The sequence below is a fragment of the Nyctibius grandis genome, chromosome 5, assembly GCF_013368605.1.
Source record: "Nyctibius grandis isolate bNycGra1 chromosome 5, bNycGra1.pri, whole genome shotgun sequence".
NCBI classification, from domain to species: domain Eukaryota; kingdom Metazoa; phylum Chordata; class Aves; order Nyctibiiformes; family Nyctibiidae; genus Nyctibius; species Nyctibius grandis.
Window position 1 is genome coordinate 72,628,218 of NC_090662.1, and position 23,892 is coordinate 72,652,109.

Sequence of the window (23,892 nt, forward strand, 5' to 3'; positions counted from 1 at the left end):
GTGCCATCTGCACCGGGTTGCAGTCCTGACTGGTAGGATCACACGCTGTATTTTCATAAGCTGCTTCATTCAGGGCACTGGCTACACAGTGCTCAGGGAGTGAAGAAGGGGGCTGGTGTGGTTTTTTTCCTGGTACTGCAAAGTGTGTGCCTGTTTTATTTGTTGACTGCCTGCCGTCCAAGCCCTGCAGGCAATACATCATTATTCACTGTCGTGTGGTGTTCTGAAGATGTTCGCTGCTACAGTTGCCTCGTAGCTGATGATAGAGAATTTATGCTCCTGATGAGGCAAGAGAGAGCAGTTGTTTTCCTTGCTTTTGAAGGGAAAAGAGATTTCCCCTTTAGCCACACGGGGAAGAACAGCAGGTGCAGGACGAGAGCTTGGAGCCTTTTGGTTCTCAGTGCCATTGAGTCCTTGAAACCGTACCAGTTTGCTGGCTAAGCTGCCAGCATTTTGGAAAAGAGCTGTGAGTGCTCAGCAGTTCTGCAAAATGGCCCCTCGGGTCTTGTGGTGGGCACCCGCAAAATTAGGAACGTACAGACTGTGGCCACCAGCCAAAACTGCGGTTTAATATTTAATGCTGACCATATAAAAATAGCCTTATTTATTACAACATCCTCATTGTTAGTTTGAGTATCATCATGTGTCCTTTGCACTGAGTATGGGACAGGGTCCTGTGAAAAAAAGAAATGGTACTTGCTGGGGTAAGCAAAGGCTGTGTTGTAATGCATACATGCAAGCCGCTGAATTAAGGTTGTGCAAGTATTAACTCACATTTCAGTGCTTGGCTTATCAAGCCAAATGGCATATTTTATTATATGGCAATTTTTTTAAAAAATGAAAATGACACTTTCTTGATTCTTTTTTTTTTATGAATGGGAAAACAAGAGACTTTCCATTATTTATACACTGCAATGCCCCACACACATCACAGGAAGGACTGAGACTTAAGTTTACAGCAAGGCCTTACAAGTCTGAACTTCACGACTGACTGCAAGCAAAGGCTGTTACGTTGAAGACAGGCCCTGCTGCCACATTCCTCCTCACTCCAAGGAGGCTGGGAAGCTGGGAAGCTTCCTTCTCCGTGGACCATGCCCTCACAGGAGGAATAAAAAAGTAGGACTACATCCTGAGTCTGGAGAGGACATGTTAGAGGCAACTTGACTTAGCACTCATCACTTGGGCTCTCTTTCCACTCCTGGTGAGGCTCTTTGCTGCCAGTGCTCCCCAAAGCAGGGTGTGCTGCTGCTGCTGTGATTTTGCTGTGAGGTACCTGTGTGGGGGCAGAGGGGCTGAAGGTGGGCCCTGCTCTCCACACCACTTGCATTTAGTGATTTTTGAGGGGATGTGAACATTGCCATGCCCATATCTCTTCTGAGGCTGCAAACTCTCCAGAAAACTAGTCACGTCAAATTTGAAGACCTTCCCCAGCCTCAGCAAGCTCTGCAGCATGGGGCTGTGATGTGTGTGCTAACCCAGATGCATCCAAGGATCCTGGCTGGAGCTCTGGGTTTTGAGAGCTGTCACCACATCTTGTTGAGCTATGGGCAAAGTTCCTAATTTGTAAAGAGTGTAAATGTGCCCCAGAGATCCTCAGGCACCCCTGGAGCTGCAGGCAGAAGCCCAGACTCCATGCAGTTTGTGTGGACTTTGTGGGGATGTCCCTCTTGAATGCTCTGGGAAGGTGATGGGGGGCAATGGGGAAGGGGAAGAAAAGCTCCAGGCTTTCTAACATGCAGCACTGCTGACTTCATGCCACAGTGGCAACCAAGTGAAACAGATCTATGCAACTCCCTAAGGCAGAAAAAGGTTTCCTTCAGAGTTCAGTATAAATGCATCGTGTGCGAACAATGAGAGTCGGCCTTTCCTTGGGAGCTTTGCCAGGAGCTGTATGCGTGCTGGGTCACCGACCCCCTTATGATAAGAGCAGAGAGGATTTTTACTGCTGGCGTCTTGTGCTCTGCCCCACCTCTGCACGTGCACGGATGATCCCTGCTGCCGTGAACGTGCCTGTGGCACACGCTTGTGAGCTGAGATGGTAGTGAAGTTCTTCCCTTGTCCCATTGTGTTTTCTACCTCCTCTCTCTCTTTCTGCTCCAACTGCCAAAGTGGCAAGCCACTACCCCTGCAGCTAGTGGTCTCATTCTGAGAGGCTGGCAGCTGGGGAAGCACAGCCAAGGTGAGGAAGAGGGGGAGGGACTCTCTCACTCAGCAGCTTAGGTGGCAGCAGTTCTCCATCACGGCTTCTCCACAAGAAACAAAAGTAACAAGAGTCAAGCACTAGGAAGGCTAGTGAGCTTGAGGTCCCGGCATATTGCGGAATACAGACTATGAAAAAAGGCAAAGCCAGTTCTTGGGCTAATGCAGACATGAATGATGGCAAACAAGCAGGTGTAGGATATTTTGTGTGCATGGGATCACCCAGGCTTGCAGAAGCTCAAAGTGCTTTGGCTCCCATAAGATATAACAGGGGTTTCTTGTAATTGACCTGGAAGCCCCTTGACTTGGCAGTCTGGCTGTACTGTTCGATAAATATCTGGCCTAGCGCTCCAGGGACAGAACTGTGAACTGAGAGCTTATATTGATAAAAAAACTTACATTTTCATAGAGTCATAGAATCATAGAATGGTTTGGGTTGGAAGGGACCTTAAAGATCATCTAGTTCCAACCCCCCTGCCACAGGCAGGGACACCTTTCCACTAGACCAGGTTGCTCAAAGCCTCATCCAACCTGGCCTTGAACACTGCCAGGGAGGGGCATCCACAGCTTCTCTGGGCAACCTGTTCCAGTGTCTCACCACCCTCACAGTAAAGAAATTTCTTCCTAATATCTAATCTAAATCTACCCTCTTTCAGTTTAAAACTGTTACCCCTCGTTCTATCACTACATGCCTTTGTAAAAAGTCCCTCTCCAGCTTTCCTGTAGGCCCCCTTCAGGTACTGGAAGGCTGCTAGAAGGTCTCCCTGGAGCCTTCTCTTCTCCAGGCTGAACAGCCCCAACTCTCTCAGCCTCTCTTCATAGGAGAGGTGCTCCAGCCCTCTGATCATCTTTGTGGCCCTCCTCTGGACTCGTTCCAACAGCTCCATGTCCTTCTTATGTTGGGGGCCCCAGAGCTGGATGCAGTACTCCAGGTGGGGTCTCATGAGAGCAGAGTAGAGGGGCAGAATCACCTCCCTCGACCTGCTGGCCACGCTGCTTTTGATGCAGCCCAGGATATGGTTGGCTTTCTGGGCTGCAAGCGCACATTGACGGCTCATGTTGAGCTTCTCATCAACCGTCACCCCCAAGTCCTTCTCCTTAGGGCTGCTCTCAATCCATTCTCCACCCAGCATGTATTTGTGCTTGGGATTGCCCCGTCCTGCATGCAGGACCTTGCACTTGGCCTTGTGCTCCTATCTTGCTGCTAAATTGATGCACCTCCATCTACTACTCTGTGCGTGTAAATTTATCTCTCATTTCAGACAGGCTAGCACATTTCCTCTTATGGATCTGCTGCATCCTTTGCCCCTAATAAGAGACACAGGGAAGGTACTGGGCCATCTGAAAATTTCTGAGCCCTCAGAGAATTCTTCACAAATGTGAAGAATACATACCCTCCCTCTTGAATACCACATGAATAGAAACAAAAAAAGAGACTTTGGGATCCGGAGCATCATCCAACTAAGAAGTGCAGAAAATACCCGTGGGTGGGGTGGGGAGGGGAATGAGGACCACAGAACCAGGATTCTCCCACTAAGCCACCTTATCTGCCTGCAGCCTCTCCCTGGGGTATGCCATCCACCCACACCCCTGGGGTAGGATTGGCAGGAAGGGGAGAGTGGCATTTTAAATGCCAGTGAGCTGAAGGATGTTTGTGGGGTGTAAAGGAGGAGCTGGGAGTAAAAGGGTGCCTTCCTCAGACCTGCCGGGTCAGGAGCGGCTGCAGTCCTCCTGTCAAGGGGCTGGCTGCAAGGATTAAGAGCCTGAGCTACTACTGACCATGGGATTAACCCCTGCAGGAAATTAAAGTTGTAGAAAAGGCTCTTCATTCCAGAGCTGAGAGAGAAAAACTGGGATCTGGATTAGAATTGGCAGGGCTGGTGACAAGCCACCACCCACAGCCAACTGTTCCCGGCTGGATCAGAAAACGTTATCTCAGTCTTCATGTAGAACCCCTCTCCACATCTCACTCAGTTACTGATTTTTGCCAACAGTGTGAGAAGAATAAAAACATCACTCTGTGGCAAGAAAGAGAGGAGGAAACTGGGTAGCCAGCTCACATGTCCCTCCTCTGAGCCCCTCTCCCACTCCCTCACCCGCTTCCCTTCTCAGCTGCCTCCGTTTTGCACAGAGGAAACATGCACGTGGTCTGTCGTGTTCAATAATACTCGGAGAAGATGCTGGCACACACATGGCTGGATTTATTCCTGTCAACTGCCCCCTCAGCTCGCCTCCTGCTGCTGCTCTGGGCCTCCTCCATATGCCACACTCTCGCTGTGCTGGGACTTTCCTGTCACTCCCGTATTGGATATCCCGGTGTCCCCACCTGCTTCCACAGCCTCCCAAGGAATCCCACTTCTCCGCAGCAATCTGGATCTTTCCCATCAGTGCTACCTGCCCTGGCTCCCCTTCAGATGCCCTGTACTTTCTCAGAGGGTTCAATGGGGCCTGATGCCCGTGGTATTTCCAGCCCCTCTGACATCTCCCAGTCTCGTTATTGTGTGTTCATCAGGGAGGCTTGGGATGCAAATAATGTTTCCTGGTTAAGGTATAGGATGAGGAATCAAGAAAACTGGCTTCTCTCCTGATTTTACCACAGGCCTGTCAGGAAACTTTGGGAAAGCCTGGCCAAAACTCCTTTATTCTGTGTAACTTTGATAAGCCCTACAAATCATCCCTGCAGGACAGGAGAGCATTTACAATCCCAAGTGACCCAGTGCAAGCACTGCATTTGACAGCTTTGAAAATCCTGAGTAGAGAACTGGTGTGGGGTCATGATGAGGTATCAAGAACTGGCAGCAGAAATTTCAGACAGCCAAACTCAGTAGCATTTTTACCTCTATCATAGTTTATCCCTCCATAAAATGGGGATAAAATTGATCCCTCTTGGAAGGGCTTGCGGAGTAAAAACTTTTTAACACCAATCACATTTGCATTTCAGAGATGCCCACACATTGTCATTTCAACGATCAGAAGCTTTTTGACCTCTTCACATCCCAGAGAATAGGGTGAGATTTTTATTCACACCAAGTCAGGAATGTGGCAGAGTCCCTTACAATACCGAGAGGGTTTTGCACACTTTCTACTTACTTTACAGCTTTCTGTATGAGGTGTTTTGCTTAGCTGTGATCGATCACTGCAAGTCAGATGGCACCATTTCTTCTGCAGCTGGGTTTCTAGTGTGAATTTAAAATATGCTTTCCATTGATTGTGACAGCACAACGCTAATGAATCCTGAACACATGTGTTAATAAATCAGCAAGTGCTGGAAATGAAGTCCTCAGCTATTTAGCTGAGAAGCTCACTGGGGCAGCAACACACACTGTATGTTTCTACAGTGCTGCTGAGCTTGGCTGCCACCTCTGGGTGCTTTTGCAGTCTGAATAGACAACAAATGAGGAGCTGCTGCTGAGACAACGTGACCTCTTGTGGTCAATAATTTGCTTGACTGACCTAGGTCTGTTGGAGGACCAAGAATGGGCATCATCTCCATGCCATCTAAACCCACTTGTGGTACTGTCTGGAGCACGATTCCACACTAGGGCTCCTCAGACAGATTACTTAATGAACTTCCAGTTGCTGTAATCAGCCCACATGCCTGACGTGTCTCCCTGCCCTCTGTGTACCGACTCTTGCCCCCCGAGGGCTGATGAACACAGAACATCATGCTTTAGTCACTGGATGCTGAGTACCACTGTCACCTTCCATTATGGGGTGATGGTAATAAAACAGGAATCCTAAAAGCAACAAGGAAAGGGGAGGGGAAAAAAGATAATCTCATTAAAGCATCCTCCGTGCCCTCCCTCACCCTGCTGCTTTTCTGATAAAGGCTAAAGCAATTCAGTGTTGGAAAGGGACTTTGCCACACTGTCAGGGGGAGTGTGGGGGAGAGATGAATGTCTGCATGTACTTCCTGATAATTTATCGCTGGCATCTGTTGCAGCCTCTGTTCCTACCCTTTTGTAATATAGGTCACCCACATGCCCTGCCAATGCTCATAAGCCAGGTTGTTAACGGAGTCTGATCCCTGAGCCATGATCCAATGGTTAGTGCGAAGGGCTAGGAGAGATAATCAGAGACAGAGGCTGCTGGGCTCTGCTTCTGACAGTGGCTCATCTTAGTGACACAGTCACATGTCTCTCTAGCTTCAGTGTCCCCATCTAGAAAATGGGATAACTTTATCCACCTACCCAGAGCAGAGGCACTACTGGCTATGACCTCAGCCTTACTTCTAGGGGTCATTACATACAAAATAACAACACCTACAACCATGGTAAGAGCCACTCATAGAGCAGATGGAAAGCTTTGGATAGAAGGTGCCACAGAATTGGAAAATGCTACGAAACCAGTATGTGGATGCAGTAAACTGAAACCCTCCCCACCCTCACAGTGTGCTCCTTGGGCCCGACTTAGGAAAGCTAAGGCTTTAGAGTGATACTGCAAACATTACTGGTGTCTGGGCAGGGAGAAGGGAAGCACAACACAGTGATAGTGCCTGTTGTAGCTTTTATGCCCTGGCAAGTGCTGCAGAGTCATTACAATATCCTCAGCATTCCCCCACCCCAGAAGTAAAGTTCCCTGTTTAAGCTAATTAGGGGAATCCTCATTAGAGAGTCCTCTAGAGTCTGACAGTACACCAAATGTCCAAGTGGCACTTCAGCTCCGTGTATTTTTGGCTGCTGGAGCCCATGGGCCAGAAATGGATGATTTCATTCTGTTGCTTTGAGCTGAAACTAAAAAAGTTGTCTTTTAATGTGCTATATCAAACGGCAGGAAGGAAAGGCCATCACCAGCCCCACAGGCTACTCCAGAATCTGGAAAAGAGATTCAACTCCAAGCACGTGGAAGAAACCTCTGGACATTGTGTCCCATGGATCACAGGGCATTTGGCTGACATGTCACTCCTGGGAGAATGAACCATCTAGCAAGCTCAGAAGAAAGACTAATACCTGATTTGTGGAGCCCTTGGCTGACTTCAGAGCATTCAGAGCTCCAGCAGTGCAGATCAGCCTTGAGCCCCCAAACCCAGGCAATGCCACGCTAGTTCAGAACGGATGGCATGGTGCCTCTCCTCTTGGGCTGGGCGTATATGGGGAGCACTCCTAGGTCTGGCAGAGTCCTTGCTGCTGGAAAAGTCCCTGGCTGCCAGGCTGAGAGCAGCCAGACAGCTTTGGTGGTGCTCTGGAGAGCCTTGAGGTGTGGGCAGGTGCCGGTTGCCCCAGGACTATGGGGTTCCCAGTGCTGCGTTGGCAGTGAGTGCAGCTGGGCTGGTGCTCTGCAGAGCAGAAGGCATCTCTTGGGCCACAGTAAAACAGTTAATTCAGAATTCAAGACAAATCAGAGAAAACCTTTATAAAAGAAACTCTCAAAAACCCTCTCTTCCTCCTTGCTCTCTCCTGGGTGCAGAATACTAATCACTAAGGGTCTAACATGCTTATAGGCAATAGATGCGTGGGAGAAACGGGGTTTTTCTGGATCCTTGGAGTTAAAATTTCTCCATAAACATACTACTTCAAGGTGTAAATGCAGAAGCTCATTAGCCCTTTCACTTCAGCAGTCAGGAACCTCTACCTATTCCACATCTACTGCTCTGCCACCTGAGCATATGTTATGCTTGGAGAAGCAGGTAGTTTCGTGCAAGACATGGATGTTGATAAATACAGGTCACAGAAGAGTCCCCAGTACATGTGCAAGCCCAACTCTGTGCACACGTTTGTAAATGTAAGCCAGATTGGCAACTATATCTGTACACGTACATGAAGATAGCTGATTTTAAGTCTTAGAAACGTGTGTGAGTGCAAAAGGGTGGCTGCTATCTATGGGGTGGGGAGCGCTGTGTTTATGTGACATACTTTTAAAATAATCTTGGATTTATCAAGGCGCCTCCATCTTTGTGTGTGTTGCAGCGCAGGAGACAGCCTTAAAGCCTGAACAGGTGTTAATCACTATGCACAGTAATAAATTCTAAACATAGGGAAAGGGCTTATTTATACATAGCTGCTCCTTCCACCCTGCATTCTGTGCTTGAGCCTTGGTGCTGCCTGAAGGAAGAGGTGCCCGAGAGGTACCAGAAACCAGCAAGAGTTGGACTTGCCCTGCCAGAGCAGAAGGAGCTAGGGCTAGAAACCCTGACCCTGTCACCGTCCTCGCACCTGGGTATGCTGGTCCTGCTCCAGCCCCCCGCTGTCACCTGGGGATGGTGTGACTGAATTGCACAAAGCAGCAAGAGGGATGGGGAGGACACCAGCCTACGGCCTGAGCGAGGGCCTGGGCTGAGGGGAGACTGCAGAGGGAAGCCATGTCACAAAGCACCCAAGGAAGCTGGCTTTCATTTTTTTTTAAAGCTTAGCCCCCCTGACTGGAGCTGAGCCAGCTGATACAGATGGGGTGTTACAAAACAGAGCCAAAAGGCAAGAGCACAAGGAACAGAGCTATCTATAACCTTGACAAAGTTAGATGGAGTGAACGTGGGGAAGAGGGAAAGACAGAGCGTGGCAGGCAGACCCTGATGCTGAGAGCAAGGACACGATCGTTCGGCCACAGGGTTTGGAGCTGATCGACTCCCGCTATCCAGCAGGCCGATAAGGCTCTGTGGCTGTCAGCTTAACTCTACCGTTTATTCCTGTGCTGTAGGGAGTTAAATAGAGCACACAGAAAGCCTGCTGCCAGGGAGTGAAAGTCAAGGAGGGAGAGGGAAGGAAGAGACTAATTGGGCAGTGCCCGGGGAGTCGGGTGGAAGTGGCTGCGGGCAGAGCCCCTCCAGGTAAGTGCTTGCGGCTTTTCATCCTCCTTGTTGATACGTACAGCCGGGGACAGGAGCTTCGGGGGTGGCATTTAGGATGGAGACATTGATATGGGGGAGGCTGAAAGTCTCCTTCTCGGCCAGGGCAAGTGCAAGCACCAAATGGGGACAGCTATTTGTGCAGCTTCTCCTTCAGCGGTGACTGCAGGGAAGGGGCTCCAGCTTGGTTTGGGGAGTGGGGGCTGCAGCAGGTGAAGGTTGGATTGGTTTCGATGCCATGAGAGGTATTCACCTATTTGGTGCATCGGCATTTGGGTAAATGATCTAAATAGCCTTGCAAAATGTACTAGTCCAGGCACTGAACCTGCTTATCTCTCTCACTGAGACGCTAATTTAAATATTTCCTAGTGGTTTACATTCCCATGTAAAATAAATCAGTCACGGGAGCCTGGGGGAGGGGGAGCAGCTGGCACGTGTGTGGGGAGAAGTGTTCCGGTGGGAGTGCAGCGCCCAGCTAAAATAACGGCTGTGGATGTTGCCAGAGCCCCTCAGAGGGGATGAAGGATGGTTTATTTCTGTAGCCTGGTTGAAATGTGCCTATCTAACCACTGCTGTGGCTGTGGGTGGCACGTCAGAGAGGGGACAGGAGGGTCTGTGGTGTTTCCCCTTTTCCTGCTTGTCTGTATCCAAAAGGGAAGCGGGAGGGAAGTTGGAACTTGTTGTCAGTCACTTATTGTCAGGGGAGAGTTTATGGTCTTTGGGTTTCTAATTAAATTGACCGTTTTTCCTTCTTCTAATTAAGATGTAATTCCTCTCTTTTCAACACTCCCACTCAGTCTCCCCGGCCTCAGGTCCTCCCTCGTCCTCCGAGGCTCACTCGCTCTTCGGCTCCTGCAGTTGCTGCAGTGTGAAATCCGCAAGCTGAAGCTGTGCTCTGCTCAGCCCCGCTCTAGCCACCACATCCATTTTACCTTAAAACAGAAAGGGAGCGCTGGTGGGCAATATGGGAGGGGGAGAAGCATCTCAGCAGCTGCTGGTGCCCGGACCTCAGTGAGGCTGAGCCGTGCGTCAGGGAGAGGATGCCCAGGTGTTACCAGCCTGCGTGGCGGTGAGAGGGAATGAGCTGGAGTTTGTTGCCCTGGCAAGGTCACCTCAGCAATTCATCAGGTTAACCTTGAGTGTGAGGCTAATGTAGTTACCATAGCAGGCTATTCAAGCACAGGTTTGTCTCTTCGGCATTTAAGTGAATCAGGCCTTATTTCTGCACTGCGAGGTTCAAAGTGAATGAACGTTGCACCTTCGTCATGCTGTGCCTCCTGAAACATCCTCCACCTCTCCTCCAAAACAGAACTGATGCCTCAAAGGCAAAACTCTAGTTCTAGAAAGGACAACACTGAGCCCAGCCCTGTTGTCCTGCACCCAGACAACCGAATCCCACCCACTCTGCTCTGCTCTCTCCCTCCAGGACCTGGCAGGCAGGCTACAAGGTCATTCCTCCTCCCTTTGGGGCCATGTGCCAGGCTGGCTGGTGGATGTGAAGACACTCTGGAGAAAACAACAATGCTGCCTACAACTCCTGGCCACCGGTGGAGGAGCAGGTTCCTCATGAGGTGGCAAGAGGCTTGTTGTAAGTAATGCCTACTCAGGTACTAAGTACGATGATCCTGTTTGTCAAGGGAGTGGAAAGAAAATAGGTCACATCAGGGTTAAGAATAGGGGAGAGGGACAGCTAAGAATGGAGATGTTTGAACTAATTCCTGATTCCTTTAGAGGCCAGGCTAGCTGGGAGGGAGAGCGAGACTCTAAAGCTGAAGATGGGCTTAAAGTGGGACAGCGAGTGATGATCGCTTCTGAATTCCAGTGGGCCTGGCAGGTGAGAAACAGTGAGACAGATACCACTGCACAAAGATCCACCCTGAACGTTTCTCAGATCGGCATCCTGTAAGCTGCAGACTCTTCTCTGTGGTAGGGGTTTATACACAGGCTGCTGAACAAGGCTCCCAGCTCTTCATGGCAGAAATCATGACAGGTTTTAGAAGGGAATGCAGGATGAGAATGCAGAATTCTCCTACTGGGCACTGCCACATGTAGTGAAAATCAAGGAGTAAATAAAGATCTCTTTTAAATTAGATTGTAAAAGTTCAGCCTGTACATCTTCCCAGTGGACGAGGGCATCTCCTACAGTATCCCTAAGTGCAGAGTAGAGACTGCTAGGGCAATGTGGGGCTTCAGGGAATGCACCTGCACTTCGGAGAAGCATCTGGGGGCTGCATCAGAGGAAAGAGAGCACTTGAAGAGTGTCCATCACTACTGCATGCCCAGCAGCCAAGCAGGTCTGTGGTTTCCCTTGTTCCTGCCCCCCGATCAAATTTGGGGCTGCCACTGTAAGAAGCTGGGGGAATTATTTCCTTCTCCAGAAAACAGGCATCTTTGTAATCCATTCTCACAGACTAGACTGCTGTATAAATTATTTATAACAAATGCTACTGAGTCTTGACTTAATCTGATATAGCTGGATCAGCTTTCTGCCACCTACTAGAGTCACCAAACACCCCACAAAGTAACTTTATCTTCTCCTGACACAAAACCACAGACTACTCATCCTTCTGTAGGGCCAAAAGACAGCTTCAAGTTCTGTCTATTGCCTCCCTGCCTCTCTCCCCCCATAGAGCTGCATCCTAATCAGTGCAATGAATTCCTTGGTCTCAGCACTAGTGGATGCACCTCTTGTAGGGACTGAAAATGAAATCAGACTTTCTCCTCTCTGTGATTTTAGTAAAATATTTCCAACAGCACAATGCAATATATGGGTAACAACAAGACATTTTTGGCACATCCTACATGGCTGCAGAAACTTGGCATAAATCCAGTTTCTGAACATAACCACAGCCAGCTGCCTGAGACTTTGTTCCTACCAGCCACTGCCAGCATACATACTGGTGGAACCCTACAGCCTCCCAGCCAGGGCTGGTGGTGGGTAGGCATTTTGAGAGATAAGCCCTGATCAGAATGCCACCTGTATAGTATTACACACCGTCTGCTCTTGCCTTTCTTGGTGTACAAAGCAGCTAAGTGTTATCTTATCATCACAGCTGTCAATCTATTATTAATACTGTACTTTTGTTAAGCATCCAGGAAAAGATGGGGTCACTTGAGTGACTCATGGCTCTCTCCCTTCCCCACTCTAGCTCCCATTCTTTTAATTCTCTCCCTACAACAAGAGCACAATGTATTCTGAATGGAATAAAATATCAGCCAGCCAGATAGTACCTGCACTGAGCCAGTCCACAGGCTCTGAGGTTGACCCCAACCTTTGCATTACAAGAAAACACACAGATACTCAGGGTAAAGATCTCTATTGTATTTCATCATCAGGATCCATAACTATCATTAAAAGAGCACAGGCATTGGCATGGCCTGGGCTGATGCACACCTGAGATCCCAACTGTATGACAGAAAAAAATTTTTGAAGGAATTGTGAAATATGGATGAAATAAAAAAGAGCAGAGACACTCTCTCTCAACATTTATCCCTTGATCCTTAATAAAGTCATATAGCTTAGGATCCAAGCTGTGGAGTCTCCTTAGGCTACCAGTCCAAAAATCTGGATCGCTATGAACACAAAGGATCGCTATGAACACAAAAAGACCTGACACAGGATGACAGGATTTGAGTATGAAGGCAGCATCACGGACAGAAACCAAATCAATATGAAAAAATGGGCTATGGGGCAGACTAAACTCTAGAGAGAGTGGTGCAAGGGAAGAGAGGAAGAGTATGGCTGACTACAGAGCTCTTCCAGGCAGAACTTCTCCATAGCATGAGTCTCCACTGGCTCCCTCTCCTATGACAGTCCTTTCACAATTCCCTTGGGGTTAAGAAACAAAACACCTGCTTGTTGGTTCTTCAGAAAAAAACAGGACAGAAGAATTTGGTTTCCGGTCCAGGAAAGAATGGCAAGACAATAAATGCATCCATTTGAGCTACCATTCACCCCTAAAGACTCTACCAACCCCAAGTGACTGCCTTCTCTGAAGAAAAGTGAGAAATGGAAAGGACAGGGCATGATGTACAGACAAACCTCCTTCAGTTTTAGTCATATGCTCAAACTTGTCACCTTAAAAAACAGTGATGGAGCTGAATTGCTTCCCACGTTGAAGAAACTAATCTCAATTCCACAAAAGGAATTAAGATGAAGGATGCAAATGTTTTACATAGTCTGCTTAAACATAACTCCCACTCCTATAACGACAGGAGGCACAAAGCTTGCTTTCCTGTTGCTGATGCTTCTTTGTCACAGAAAGGAGAGTTTTAAAAGCCACTGGCTCCCAGAGAGGGTTGGTAACTAGTGTCCTGACACCACTCATAGGATCTGTACCCATGTTTGGAATGGTGATCCACAACAGCTCCAAAAAAATGCTGTTTTGTGCATTGTCTGACCTTACCTTTGAGACACTGCAGGAGAAGGGGGTGTGTGCTAACTCTTTTCTTAACACCCCTTCCTTCAACTACCAACCTGCAATTCTTTTCTTCATCTCCATTGCTATGGGCAATTTTGGTCAGAGGAGATACCTGTGGGGTTATTGCTGTGGGATTCAGAAACTATTTTTAGAGCAATGGCAAGTACCAGGTGTCCAGTGGTTTAGGGTCTCCTTGCTACTTTTTAACAGCTTTCTTGGTCATCCCTTTGTAATGTAATCTAATTAATTAAAAAGTCTCTTGCCACAAGGCCCACACAACACACTGTGGATATGGAAAGCAAATGATACTCTGATTTAGAGGCCAACTTAGACCTGAGCCTGATCTATCACAAAGATTAGGATCCAAACTGCAGGAGCACAACTGAGATGTAGGTGGTTTTGTTTTCTTTTTTCTTAAAAGCTTTTCATTAACATGTCTATTTCTGAAAAAATAGAGCTTCTTAAATATATACCAGCCCCTTCTCTCTCAACCCTGACTGTATAGAAAGAGCTGTCCTTTATCAGAGGTGACATCTCCTACTGCTCTCTGCTCCTTTCTCCTCTGACAGCTTCCAGTGCTGTAGTATCTGGCAGCAAAGTCCTCTGGGATGCACTGTTCTTACTCCCTTATGAAGCTGGAAGGATATTTACTTGCTTGCTCATAAAAAAAGACTAAGAGGTAACTCATGCTGCCAGGGTGCAGGCCAGCAGTAAAGGGATGTAGCTGTGAGGAAGCTCATTATGCTGCAGGGCATTGGGCCAAAAAGTCCCACTGTGAGGGTCATATTGTAGCCGTAGCTGTGTTCAAGGTGGTGATGGGTGAGGATGGGAAAGCACTAATACATGTGCTCTCTCTCCTCTGCTTTTCACCTACCAGTGCTTGGCTGCTGGCTGACGCTATGTGCTGCCAAGTCCTTCTTTGCTTGCCCTTCCTCCTGCAAGTGTAACAGTGGCAACCTGGAAGTGGACTGTAGCGGCTTGGGCCTCTCTTCCATTCCCTCAGACATCCCCACAAACACCAGGACCTTCCTCTTTCTCAACAACAAACTCAGCATCCTGCCGGGAGCAGTGTTTTCCAACCTCTCTGCCCTACAGAGGCTGGATCTATCCAACAATTTCTTGGACCAGCTCCCTCAGAACATCTTCAGTGACCTGGGGAACCTCACGGAGCTCCAGCTGAGGAACAACAGCATCCGGGCCTTGGACAAGGACCTGCTGCAACACATGGCCTTGCTGCGCCAGCTGGATCTCTCCATCAACGGCCTGGCCCAGATACCCTCGGGCATCTTTGACGACCTGCCTGCTCTCCGCTCCCTCTCTCTCAGGTCCAATCGCCTGCAGAGCCTGGACAGGGTGACCTTTGAACCGCTAACCAGCCTGCAGCAACTCCAAGTTGGGGATAACCCCTGGGAATGCGACTGCAACCTCCGAGACTTCAAGCACTGGATGGAGTGGTTCTCCTACAGAGGTAGGTGCTTGCGCAGCGGGAGCCAAGTGCAGAAGTGCTGGTCTTCCATGGAAAGGCAGACAAATGCAGGCAGGGAAGAAACACGAGCAGATACATCTGGCAGGTCAGGCTGACCTGAATGCCAGATCTTAGCCAAGGAGCATGAGGGCTGTGCTACAATGCTGAGACAGTTTAGTCCCACCGCAGCTTCATACAGCAACACTGCCAGGCTGAGAAGTCCTCTGCAGCCCCAGATCTCCTATTTCCTTGTTTTGTTTCTAATCTGAAAGATTACTTTTTTTTTCCTTGGGAGAGGAAAGAACTTTCCTCAAATAACATCAAAATTTTAGGATTATGAGTTCCCCTCAGCCTTCCTGCCTAAAGAGAAAAAATGCTTTTCATGCTTGAAAACAACTGTCCTGTTCTCTTTCTTAAGCCAGGAGAACTAAAAGCAGATTTGGCTGTAAAGCATCAGGTTTGCTTTCGACAAAAGAACCATAGGAAGCAGTGCCACTTAGGAAAATACTGCAACTGATATTGGCAAACCCAAACTAAAGCTCAAATTAACAAGCCAGGCCCCATGTCAGACTAGCTATAAAATTGTTATTTCAAACCAGACAGTTTTTGACAAGTTTGTATTTCCAGCTTTTCCTTGAAATACGAAAGGCTGGAAAGGTACGTACTCAGCAGGAATGCTGATGGGATGACATGCTTTCAGGAGCTGCGACTCAAGGAAAGATGGCATATTTTACAGGAATGACGATTGAAGGCCTGACCTTCTGTCGCTGGAGCCAATGAGTAGGAAGGGGTCGCAAATCATGCGGATAGCAACAGCCAGCTGTCACATCGCTGCTGATCACGGCTACGCTGCAAAGACATTATCTACACCTATGGCTACACTGCAGTCTGAAATATGCATTCGTGTGAGCAGAACCAAACAAGAATACGAGTGCCACTTTCCTCTTTTTTTTTTTTTGGTTTGTTTTCTTTCTTGACTCTCATATCACAGAGTCAATGGAAAGCACACAGAGTTAATTTTGCTTTTTTTTTCCCCTTCCAAAGAAATTGCCCAACCTCGCTCAAGCATTTGTTTCAACATCTGTCACTATTTTCACAGTGGGGGGATGGATTAGCTGTTAGAAGATGGGACTGTGTGTCTGTTGTTATTTTGAGAAGATACAGCCTGGTCCTATCTTTTTGCTTTAATTTCTCCTCTTCTAAAATGGTCCTACTGACACTTACATAACTCACTGAACAGTATGAGGCTGACTTAATAGAGGGTTTCAGAGGGCTTTCATGTCTTGGCCTGAAAGATGTCTATGCAGATATCATGCACCATGAGTTCTACTGTCAAATACAACCTAGGCAGAAGCATACTAGCCAGCTGCCATGGTTGAAGCTGTTCCAGCTGTGGATGGCTAAGGCATGCAAAATGTCTCCAAGTTAGGCAAAACAATCATTTTAAAGAATACCACGTGTGGTCCTTCTGCCCGGTGCATGGAGGCACAGCCATTCCTCCCTCCCTCCACCTTCGACAAGCACTGAGGATCTGGAAGGCTCTCTTGAATACTCTCTCTATTCAGCAACATACTCACACATGAGGGACTGGATTTTATGGCCCACTGCTATAATAAAGCAGTTCCCCACTTGATAACCATAATGATGCTCTGCCTGACTTCTGTAGGGCAAATACTTAGCAGATGTGAATGGAGTCATACGCGCTTACTCCACATGAGGATCTAGCTCTGCTGTCACTGTATCGGGATGCAGCTGTGGTTCACTCCTATTATCTCTATTGGGACAGGTGGGAAAATTGACCAGCTGGCATGTACCCTACCCAAGGAGCTGAAAGGGAAGGACATGCGAATGGTGCCCATGGAGATGTTTAACTACTGCTCCCAGCTGGATGATGAGAACAGCTCTACAGTGCTGGACAATACTGGTCCACCCTGCACTAAAGGAAACCCAACTCCTTCCAAATCTAAATCGAGCCCAGAAACAGAAGTGGAGCCCAGTGTGGGATGCCCCCAGAAACAGCGATATAGGCCTGTGAGCGTGCGCCGGGCTATTGGCACTGTGATCATCGCAGGGGTGGTTTGCGGCATTGTTTGCATCATGATGGTGGTGGCAGCTGCGTATGGTTGCATCTATGCCTCCCTTATGGCCAAGTACCACCGGGAGCTGAAGAAGAGGCAGCCACTCATGGGTGACACAGAAGGTGAACATGAAGAGCAAAAACAAATCTCTTCTGTGGCATGAAACTCTTCTAGGAAGGAAGGGACAGCAATGAACAAAGGTACCTGAGAGCAGTCAAGCATGAGGTCCTCCCAAAATACATCTTCCTAGACAGACAGACAGACTGTGCTATTACTCCACTCACCCAAGTAGTGCAACATGCTTCTGGGGGGTCAGGGCACCTGGCTCAATTTCTGTTCCTCTGCCCCTGGCCCATTTTGTGCCCTTTCACCCTTGGGCCCTCCCAGACAAATAAAGTAGAGTGAGACCTCGAGTGCTTGCTGTGCCTCATGCCCTTGCACAGAGTTTCTCTCGCATGCCTGCTGTGGAGGCAGCTGGCACCTTCTGGGAACCTGTGTTATCCTCTGAGCTTTGGTCCTGTGTCATCCTGTATCCTGTCAAGAGCTCTCTGCAAACACACAGCAGCTCTGTGAAAGCTTATGTGAGGAGCAGGACACGAGAAGTGTCCATGGCTCGCTGTGAGGGTCACTGCTCTTGTGTGACAGTAAGTTGCTGCCTACCCGACAAGTCAGTGCTGCCAAGAGCACATCAGAAAGGAGGGAAGGTCCCTAGAGGATGACAACAGTCAGGAGGAGATTTCCCTTCTCACTTTTAAAGGTGGAAAGATACCTGTATCATTCTAACATGCTGCCAGGGTGCACAGTGTCCCTCTTTTTGCTCCTGGCTAAGTCGAAATCTGCCAGCTGACAGACACACGTCATCTGCTAGAGGTGCACAGATACAGAGCCATCCTCCTGTACACACACACACCGACTCATTCTGATCCCAACACACACACAGAGTCAGCCCCAGCTCCAGACATGCAGGCACCCCACCTGCGCATGCAGAGCCACGCATGCCCATGCTGGTCTGCCCTCTGCGTGCAGCCATGAACATATTCAGCTGCTTTACCTTACTCTCATCATAACAGTGTGTACCACCTTCTGCTTCAGACACAATACATGCACCCTGCCACTGAGGAGCTAACAAAAACATCTGAGCTACAGTGCAGAGCCAGTGGAAATCGGCAGGAGAGGACAGAGAGGGGCAAAGTTATTAAGGTACAGCATGAGTCTGTGGAAATAAGTACACAGCATGAAAATAATAAGGTGCGCTCTTGTTATCTATTTTATGTTTTGTATGATAAATGGAGAGAGTAAGGATATGAAGCCTCCATTTGGAAATGTTTGATTGGCAGAGGAGAAGTGGGTCATCAGGAAAGACTAGAAGAGGAGGTGGCTTACCAGCCTCGGTAGTGTAACCCATGCTGAGGAGCAGTGTGAGCTTAGGGGAAGGTGGTGGGAGAAGAAGACACGCAATCCAAGAGCTGGCGTGGCTGGCAGAAGGACAAGCACGGTGTATGGAGTAGGGTTATGCAGCTGGGCGACTGAAGAGAGGGGGCACAATTCTGGAGGGTCTTGAGGTAAAGGCTGAAACCTGGACCACAGCATGGCACAGGAGGGAGAGCCCATGAAGGGTCCGGCACAGTAGGCAGCACAGCCCACTTACGCTCCCCTCACCATCACTGCTGTGTTCTCTGCCATCCACAGCTGCACACGGGTGTGCCCACACACACAACTGTGCACACTGCCACTGTCACGTGGGGTGACTTCCCCCAACCAGATTTTGAAGCCCTCAGACTGCAGTGCCTCCTATTAGTCTTAGCTCTTTCTGACCTGACAGGAAAAAAAAATAAAAGTGAGAGGGGAAAAAAAATGAAAGGAACTCAACATAAGGACTCATTTTGTATCACTGGAAGTGGGATAAAGCGCTGTCTCCAGGGGAGAGCGCACATTGCCATGGTAACCTGCTCTAACCCGTCACAGTGGGTATTCCTGGGTGAGGAAGATGACACTGGAGGTCGTGCATCCGCAGTGCCTGTGGATGGTGTGATCCCTGCCTTCAGGAAACAAGCTGGCAGCCAGCCCAGCTTTGCAGGGTGTTTCGCTAGCAACCTGTGTTCAGAGCCCAATACACACTGCAGGTGGACCCTGCCAGGGCACATCACCCCTTTCCCCTGCTCCAGCTGGATCCCGTGCCTTCAGACACCTCACAGCCCTCCTGCTCGCTGCTACTGGATTCCTATGGGAGTGACGCATGCTGGGTCCTCGCTCCCTTCTGGTCCCAGACAGGTGGTTGTACTGACCCATGGGCACACAATGCCAAGTCTTTCAACAAAGCCTGGAGTGGCAAAATCCCTCCTGGCCTACCCAGGGCCACCAGAGGCAAAGGGACAGGATGCTCTGGACTGTTTTAGCATGACTTTCCTTTGACACAGGGATGCATGAGACAGAGGAGGATATTCTTCAGGAAGCAGAAGACTAGGCTGCCCTGGAAGAAAGACCGGGAGAAGCAGGCTACCCAAAAGCGTGTACACACATTGTACCCCCACTCCCAGCACACTGCTTATGGGGAAGAGGAGGAGGGGGGCTGGCAAGACGTGAGGAGGAAGGACTCTTCCCCCATGCACTGTATAGCCACTCCAACCATCCCACTTGCTGCAACCGTAGCCTGCTCTGAAGGGCGGAACTGGTGCACTGCAGACTCTGTATGCGCGTTACTGCTGCTCCACATTCCCAGCAAGCCAGGACTAGACTCTGCCTGCTGGATCCAAAGCTCTCCCCAACCTCCCTCTCAGGGGAACTTCTCCCTTTACCATACTGGACTCCACAAACATACTTGAAATGGGACTTGAGTCAGAGCGGTATATTTATAGATCTATATTTTACTTGCATCAAATAATGGTGAAACATTGCACAAAACAAATGGGATCTATATATGTGTGTGAGTGTATGTGTGTGCATGTGAGCAAGAGAGTGAGAGAGAGATTGTTTTTAAGGGGATAGACTAGAGATAAAACGAATGGGAGGGAGGCAGGTGAAAATGCAGGGACTGGGAGGGGAGAATCCTCCTTTCCTTGCACCTTCCCTGTGACCTCTTCCTGCCCTGAACCAATTTTTCTTTGTTGCTAATAATATTTTCTATATCTTGTGTTGTGGGACTGATTATGACCTTGCCCATCCTTTCCTTTTTGTTTTCATTTATAAGGCAGAAAGTCTGGCTTCATTTCAACCCTAGACAAGGGATTGCTGTGTTTAGAAACCCACCCAGGAAAGAAGCAGATGGGAAAGGGGGGAAAAAAGAGTTGCTGAGAAACATGAAGGCTGGCTGCTATGGGGGGTCCCACTGGAAAGCAAATACTGTGCTTGGAAGGACAAGGACCTGTCCTCTTTCATGCAGAGCAGAGTAACAGGGTTCACTGGGAAATGCCCTTTTTATACCACCGCTTGCAAACAGGTTCTTACTCTGTGCCCTAGAACACCTGGAAATCAGGCTGCCCTAGTGTGACTGAGCTGCTGCACTGTCCACAGGCACTCTAGGGAACATGGTACCCAAGATGGTCAGAAACAAAGCTCTCCTGGGATGCTGGATACAGAATGAGACCCAGTGCTCCTTGTGTGCCCAGGAAATGGGTTCCACTGATGTGTGGGAACAGGGGCTCCTGTTCTCCCTGCAGGCATGGCTAGGCATGGGAGAAATCCCCCTGAACGCACTCTTTGCTGCAGGCAGGTGTACCAATGCCACATGCAGGTGCCTGCCCTCAGGAACCGGTCTTATGGGGCAGGCAGGTCCAACATGTGCCAGGGCAATGTAGGTGCTGGCAGGGCCACCAGAAACACCCCTTCTGCTCCCCCCGCTCCCCTTCCCCACACACCCACCTGTGGTACAGGCAGGCACATTTCTTGGAGGGAACAGATGGCACTTGTAATTTCTTTTTCTTTTCATTACTGTTTGAGGAAGAGCAACAAGATTTTCTAAAATGATTGAATGGAGGTTTCTTTGGCATGAGACAGAAAATTTTTAAAGGTATATTATATTTCTGGCTTGTTGTTACAGAAGAATAATAAAGAATGTATTTTCCTATGCTCCTTCTTGTTTAAATGAGATCTCTGATAATAACCTTCCCTCTCTCCCCTACCCCCTGCAAAAGCAAACACTGCAGGGATACAGCCAGCCAAATGAAAAAGCCCTTGAATTCCCACATATGTATATGCTTGTCCATACATAGTGTTTGAACTTGGAATGAACATGCACATACATACACGCACAAACACTGTATTGGTGTAAAAGTTCTAGGCAAGCATGCACCTGTAGTCGGGGTGAGGCTGTAGGACCAAATGCACAGTCAAGGTGAGACCCTAGATCTAGAAACACACACACACACACACACAGTGCTCCAGGGACACAGCCAGACAAGGGCGATTGTGTAACAAGGATAAGATACTGTGGCAATCAGCTCATTACATAAAAGTAGAAAGGGCCAAATTAATCCCTAGTGTAAGAACGCAGAAGCCAATGGAGTTATATTCAGGTCAAATTTGATTCCAAAAGCTTTTTTTTTTTTTTTTTTTAATTAGAGCATAATGTTCAATAAAACTTACAGTAAGAAATAGTGAGCTATGGATTCCTACATGTCCAGATTCCTGACCCTCCTGAGCAAGGTTATTTTGAAATGAATGGAAATTGCTATCTAATCCTATTGCGCCCCCAAGCATACAAGCTGTCACCCCTAGAGCTAAAAGAGTCTCTCCACCAGCTGTTCACTGGCTAGGTCTATCACACACAGCTAAGAAGTTTAAATTCCCCATTTCTCCACTTCCAGTGCTAAGCATACACAATTCATCACATACTCTTCCTGTGAGAAAAAGCTCATCATGATGCGTGTGGAACGACAAAAGATGTTAAACCCCGCCACAAGCAAACCCTTGTGCTACCATACACTGTTATACTCGGCCACCCTGTTATACTCAGATTGATCTTCAGAGAAACTGGGAGCAGAACCCAGATAATCTTAATCCGATAACAGCTGAAGCATCTGTTCTACTGAAAAGGTATGCACTGCAAGAGAATCACCGTTATTGTTTAACAGTATGGTGTCTATAACACATAGTTTAATCTAATTTTGCTATTTAGGTAGAGGAGCACACACAGATACTACTAAGCAGTTCATATAATACCAGAAATGTAAAGCAGGAAAAAAAGCAAAGCCAACACGCTCATCCAATGACTCTAGGCTTTTTCAGTTCATGAATCATCTGGGAGCAGGCTGTGATTTTCTGCAATTTGATTATCTTTCATTTGGCAAATGTATTTGCCCTGCATACACATCTACTCAAGCACACATATAACCCCATATATATAAACATGTAATTATGTATATGTATATATAATGCATGCAAAATATATAAAATAGAATTTCTCCTCAGTATCTTGTTCATCAGAAGCTTGCTGTGCTGGCTTGAACAGTGTTTGCTAGTACTGATTGGAAACACAGGTCAGAGGGTCAGCTTCTATCCTCTGATTAGATAAGTGCAAGTCCTAGCATGGGATTTCCGAGGACCAAAAAGCCTTGCCTCCGAGAATACTGTGCAATATAAACAATGAATAAGCATTCCCTGATGAGTACAGATACAGAATGGAGTGCAAGCAAATAAAGATTTCCTGTGTCATTTTGGGGAGCTCTCCACATCAGTGGCAGCCCTGGAAATCTGGGGACATGGCAGCATCCTCACAGCTTTTCTCCCTTTAGAGGGTGGGGGAGAGGCAACCAACAGGGGCTAGATCTCTCCTTCCCATGGTGGCACTGTGCTGCAGCCAGGCAGAGGCCATGTGCAGGGCACCTGGAGCCAAGGAGAAAGCAGAGCATGATGCTAACAATAACTCCACCTTATGTGGAGCTTCTGGGTCAGGACAACAACGTGCTGCTCTTTGTTCGGGGCTCCAAGTTGAGATTTGACCTTTCTCATTTGCTTTTTCTGTGTCCTAACTTGGGAATAAACTTGTTTGTTAGAACAGCTGCAGAAAATCAACTCGTAAAGGGCACCAAATGAATGACAAATGCAGGTATTTCATTTGAGGAAATATGCACAGATGATACACTGAGATATTCAACTAGCTCTGCATAAAGCTCAAGGGAAATATCCAGAGTAACAACAATGCTTTGCATTTCTATAGTGCTTGCCTTTGGCAGCTCTCTGGGAGCTCGCAAACATTAATGAATTCACAGAGGCAGAGATTCAGAGAGTATAAAGGCCAGAAGGGACTTTAGATCATCCAGTCTGACCTTCTGCGTATCGCACGCTACTTGGAAAGTGAGTGGAAAAGAACCACAAACATTATTTGAGGGCGGCAGAAAATGCTTTGCTGTGAAAGGCTTAAAAAGCTCAATCTGTTTAGCTTATGAAACAGAAAAGAAAGAAGTTATCCTGTAGAAAGTCCAACAGTGAGTGTTTACATGCAGCTAACATGAGTCTTCCAGAAAGGCATCTCCCTTTGATTTAAAAAAACATTCAAGAGATGAAAAACCCCCTTTTTCCCTTGGTACCTTACTACAATAACTATTCATTCTCACTGTTAGCATTCATGCTTAGTACCTCATTTGAATCTGTTTAGTTTCCTGTCACAGGTTTTTGTTATGGTTCTCTCCCCTAGATTAAAACCACGAAACGTTCAGTAACCAGCATCTCTCCCCGTGAAGGTACTTTATATTCTAATCAAATCATCTCTCAGTCGTCTTTTTGGTAAGATAAGCAGATTGAGTTCATTAAGTCTTTTGCTGTAAAGCATTTCCTCACCTCTGGAACAACACTGTAGCCTTCTGTTGCACTCTTCAATTTTTCCTCTTCCTTTTACAAGTATGCTTCTCATCCATCAAAATCTGTGCTCTGTATGGAAGATGCTACCTGACTATTGCTATAGAATAGTAAGTATCGTCTTTCCCTACTCCTCCCCACCAATGTCTCACAGCA

The 23,892-nt window shown here is 47.9% G+C and overlaps 2 protein-coding genes across 2 annotated transcripts in view; one reads left to right on the forward strand and one right to left on the reverse strand.

The window, feature by feature from the left end:
• CACNA2D4 (calcium voltage-gated channel auxiliary subunit alpha2delta 4) overlaps window positions 1-23,892 on the reverse strand; it is a 131,784-nt gene that overhangs the window by 32,153 nt on the left and 75,739 nt on the right. The window lies entirely within an intron of this gene.
• On the forward strand, window positions 10,502-17,107 carry LRTM2 (leucine rich repeats and transmembrane domains 2). The gene is made up of 3 exons (XM_068401024.1): window positions 10,502-10,568; window positions 14,279-14,869; window positions 16,653-17,107. The coding sequence occupies exons 1-3, from the start codon at window positions 10,502-10,504 to the stop codon at window positions 17,105-17,107; spliced, it is 1,113 nt and encodes a 370-aa protein (XP_068257125.1).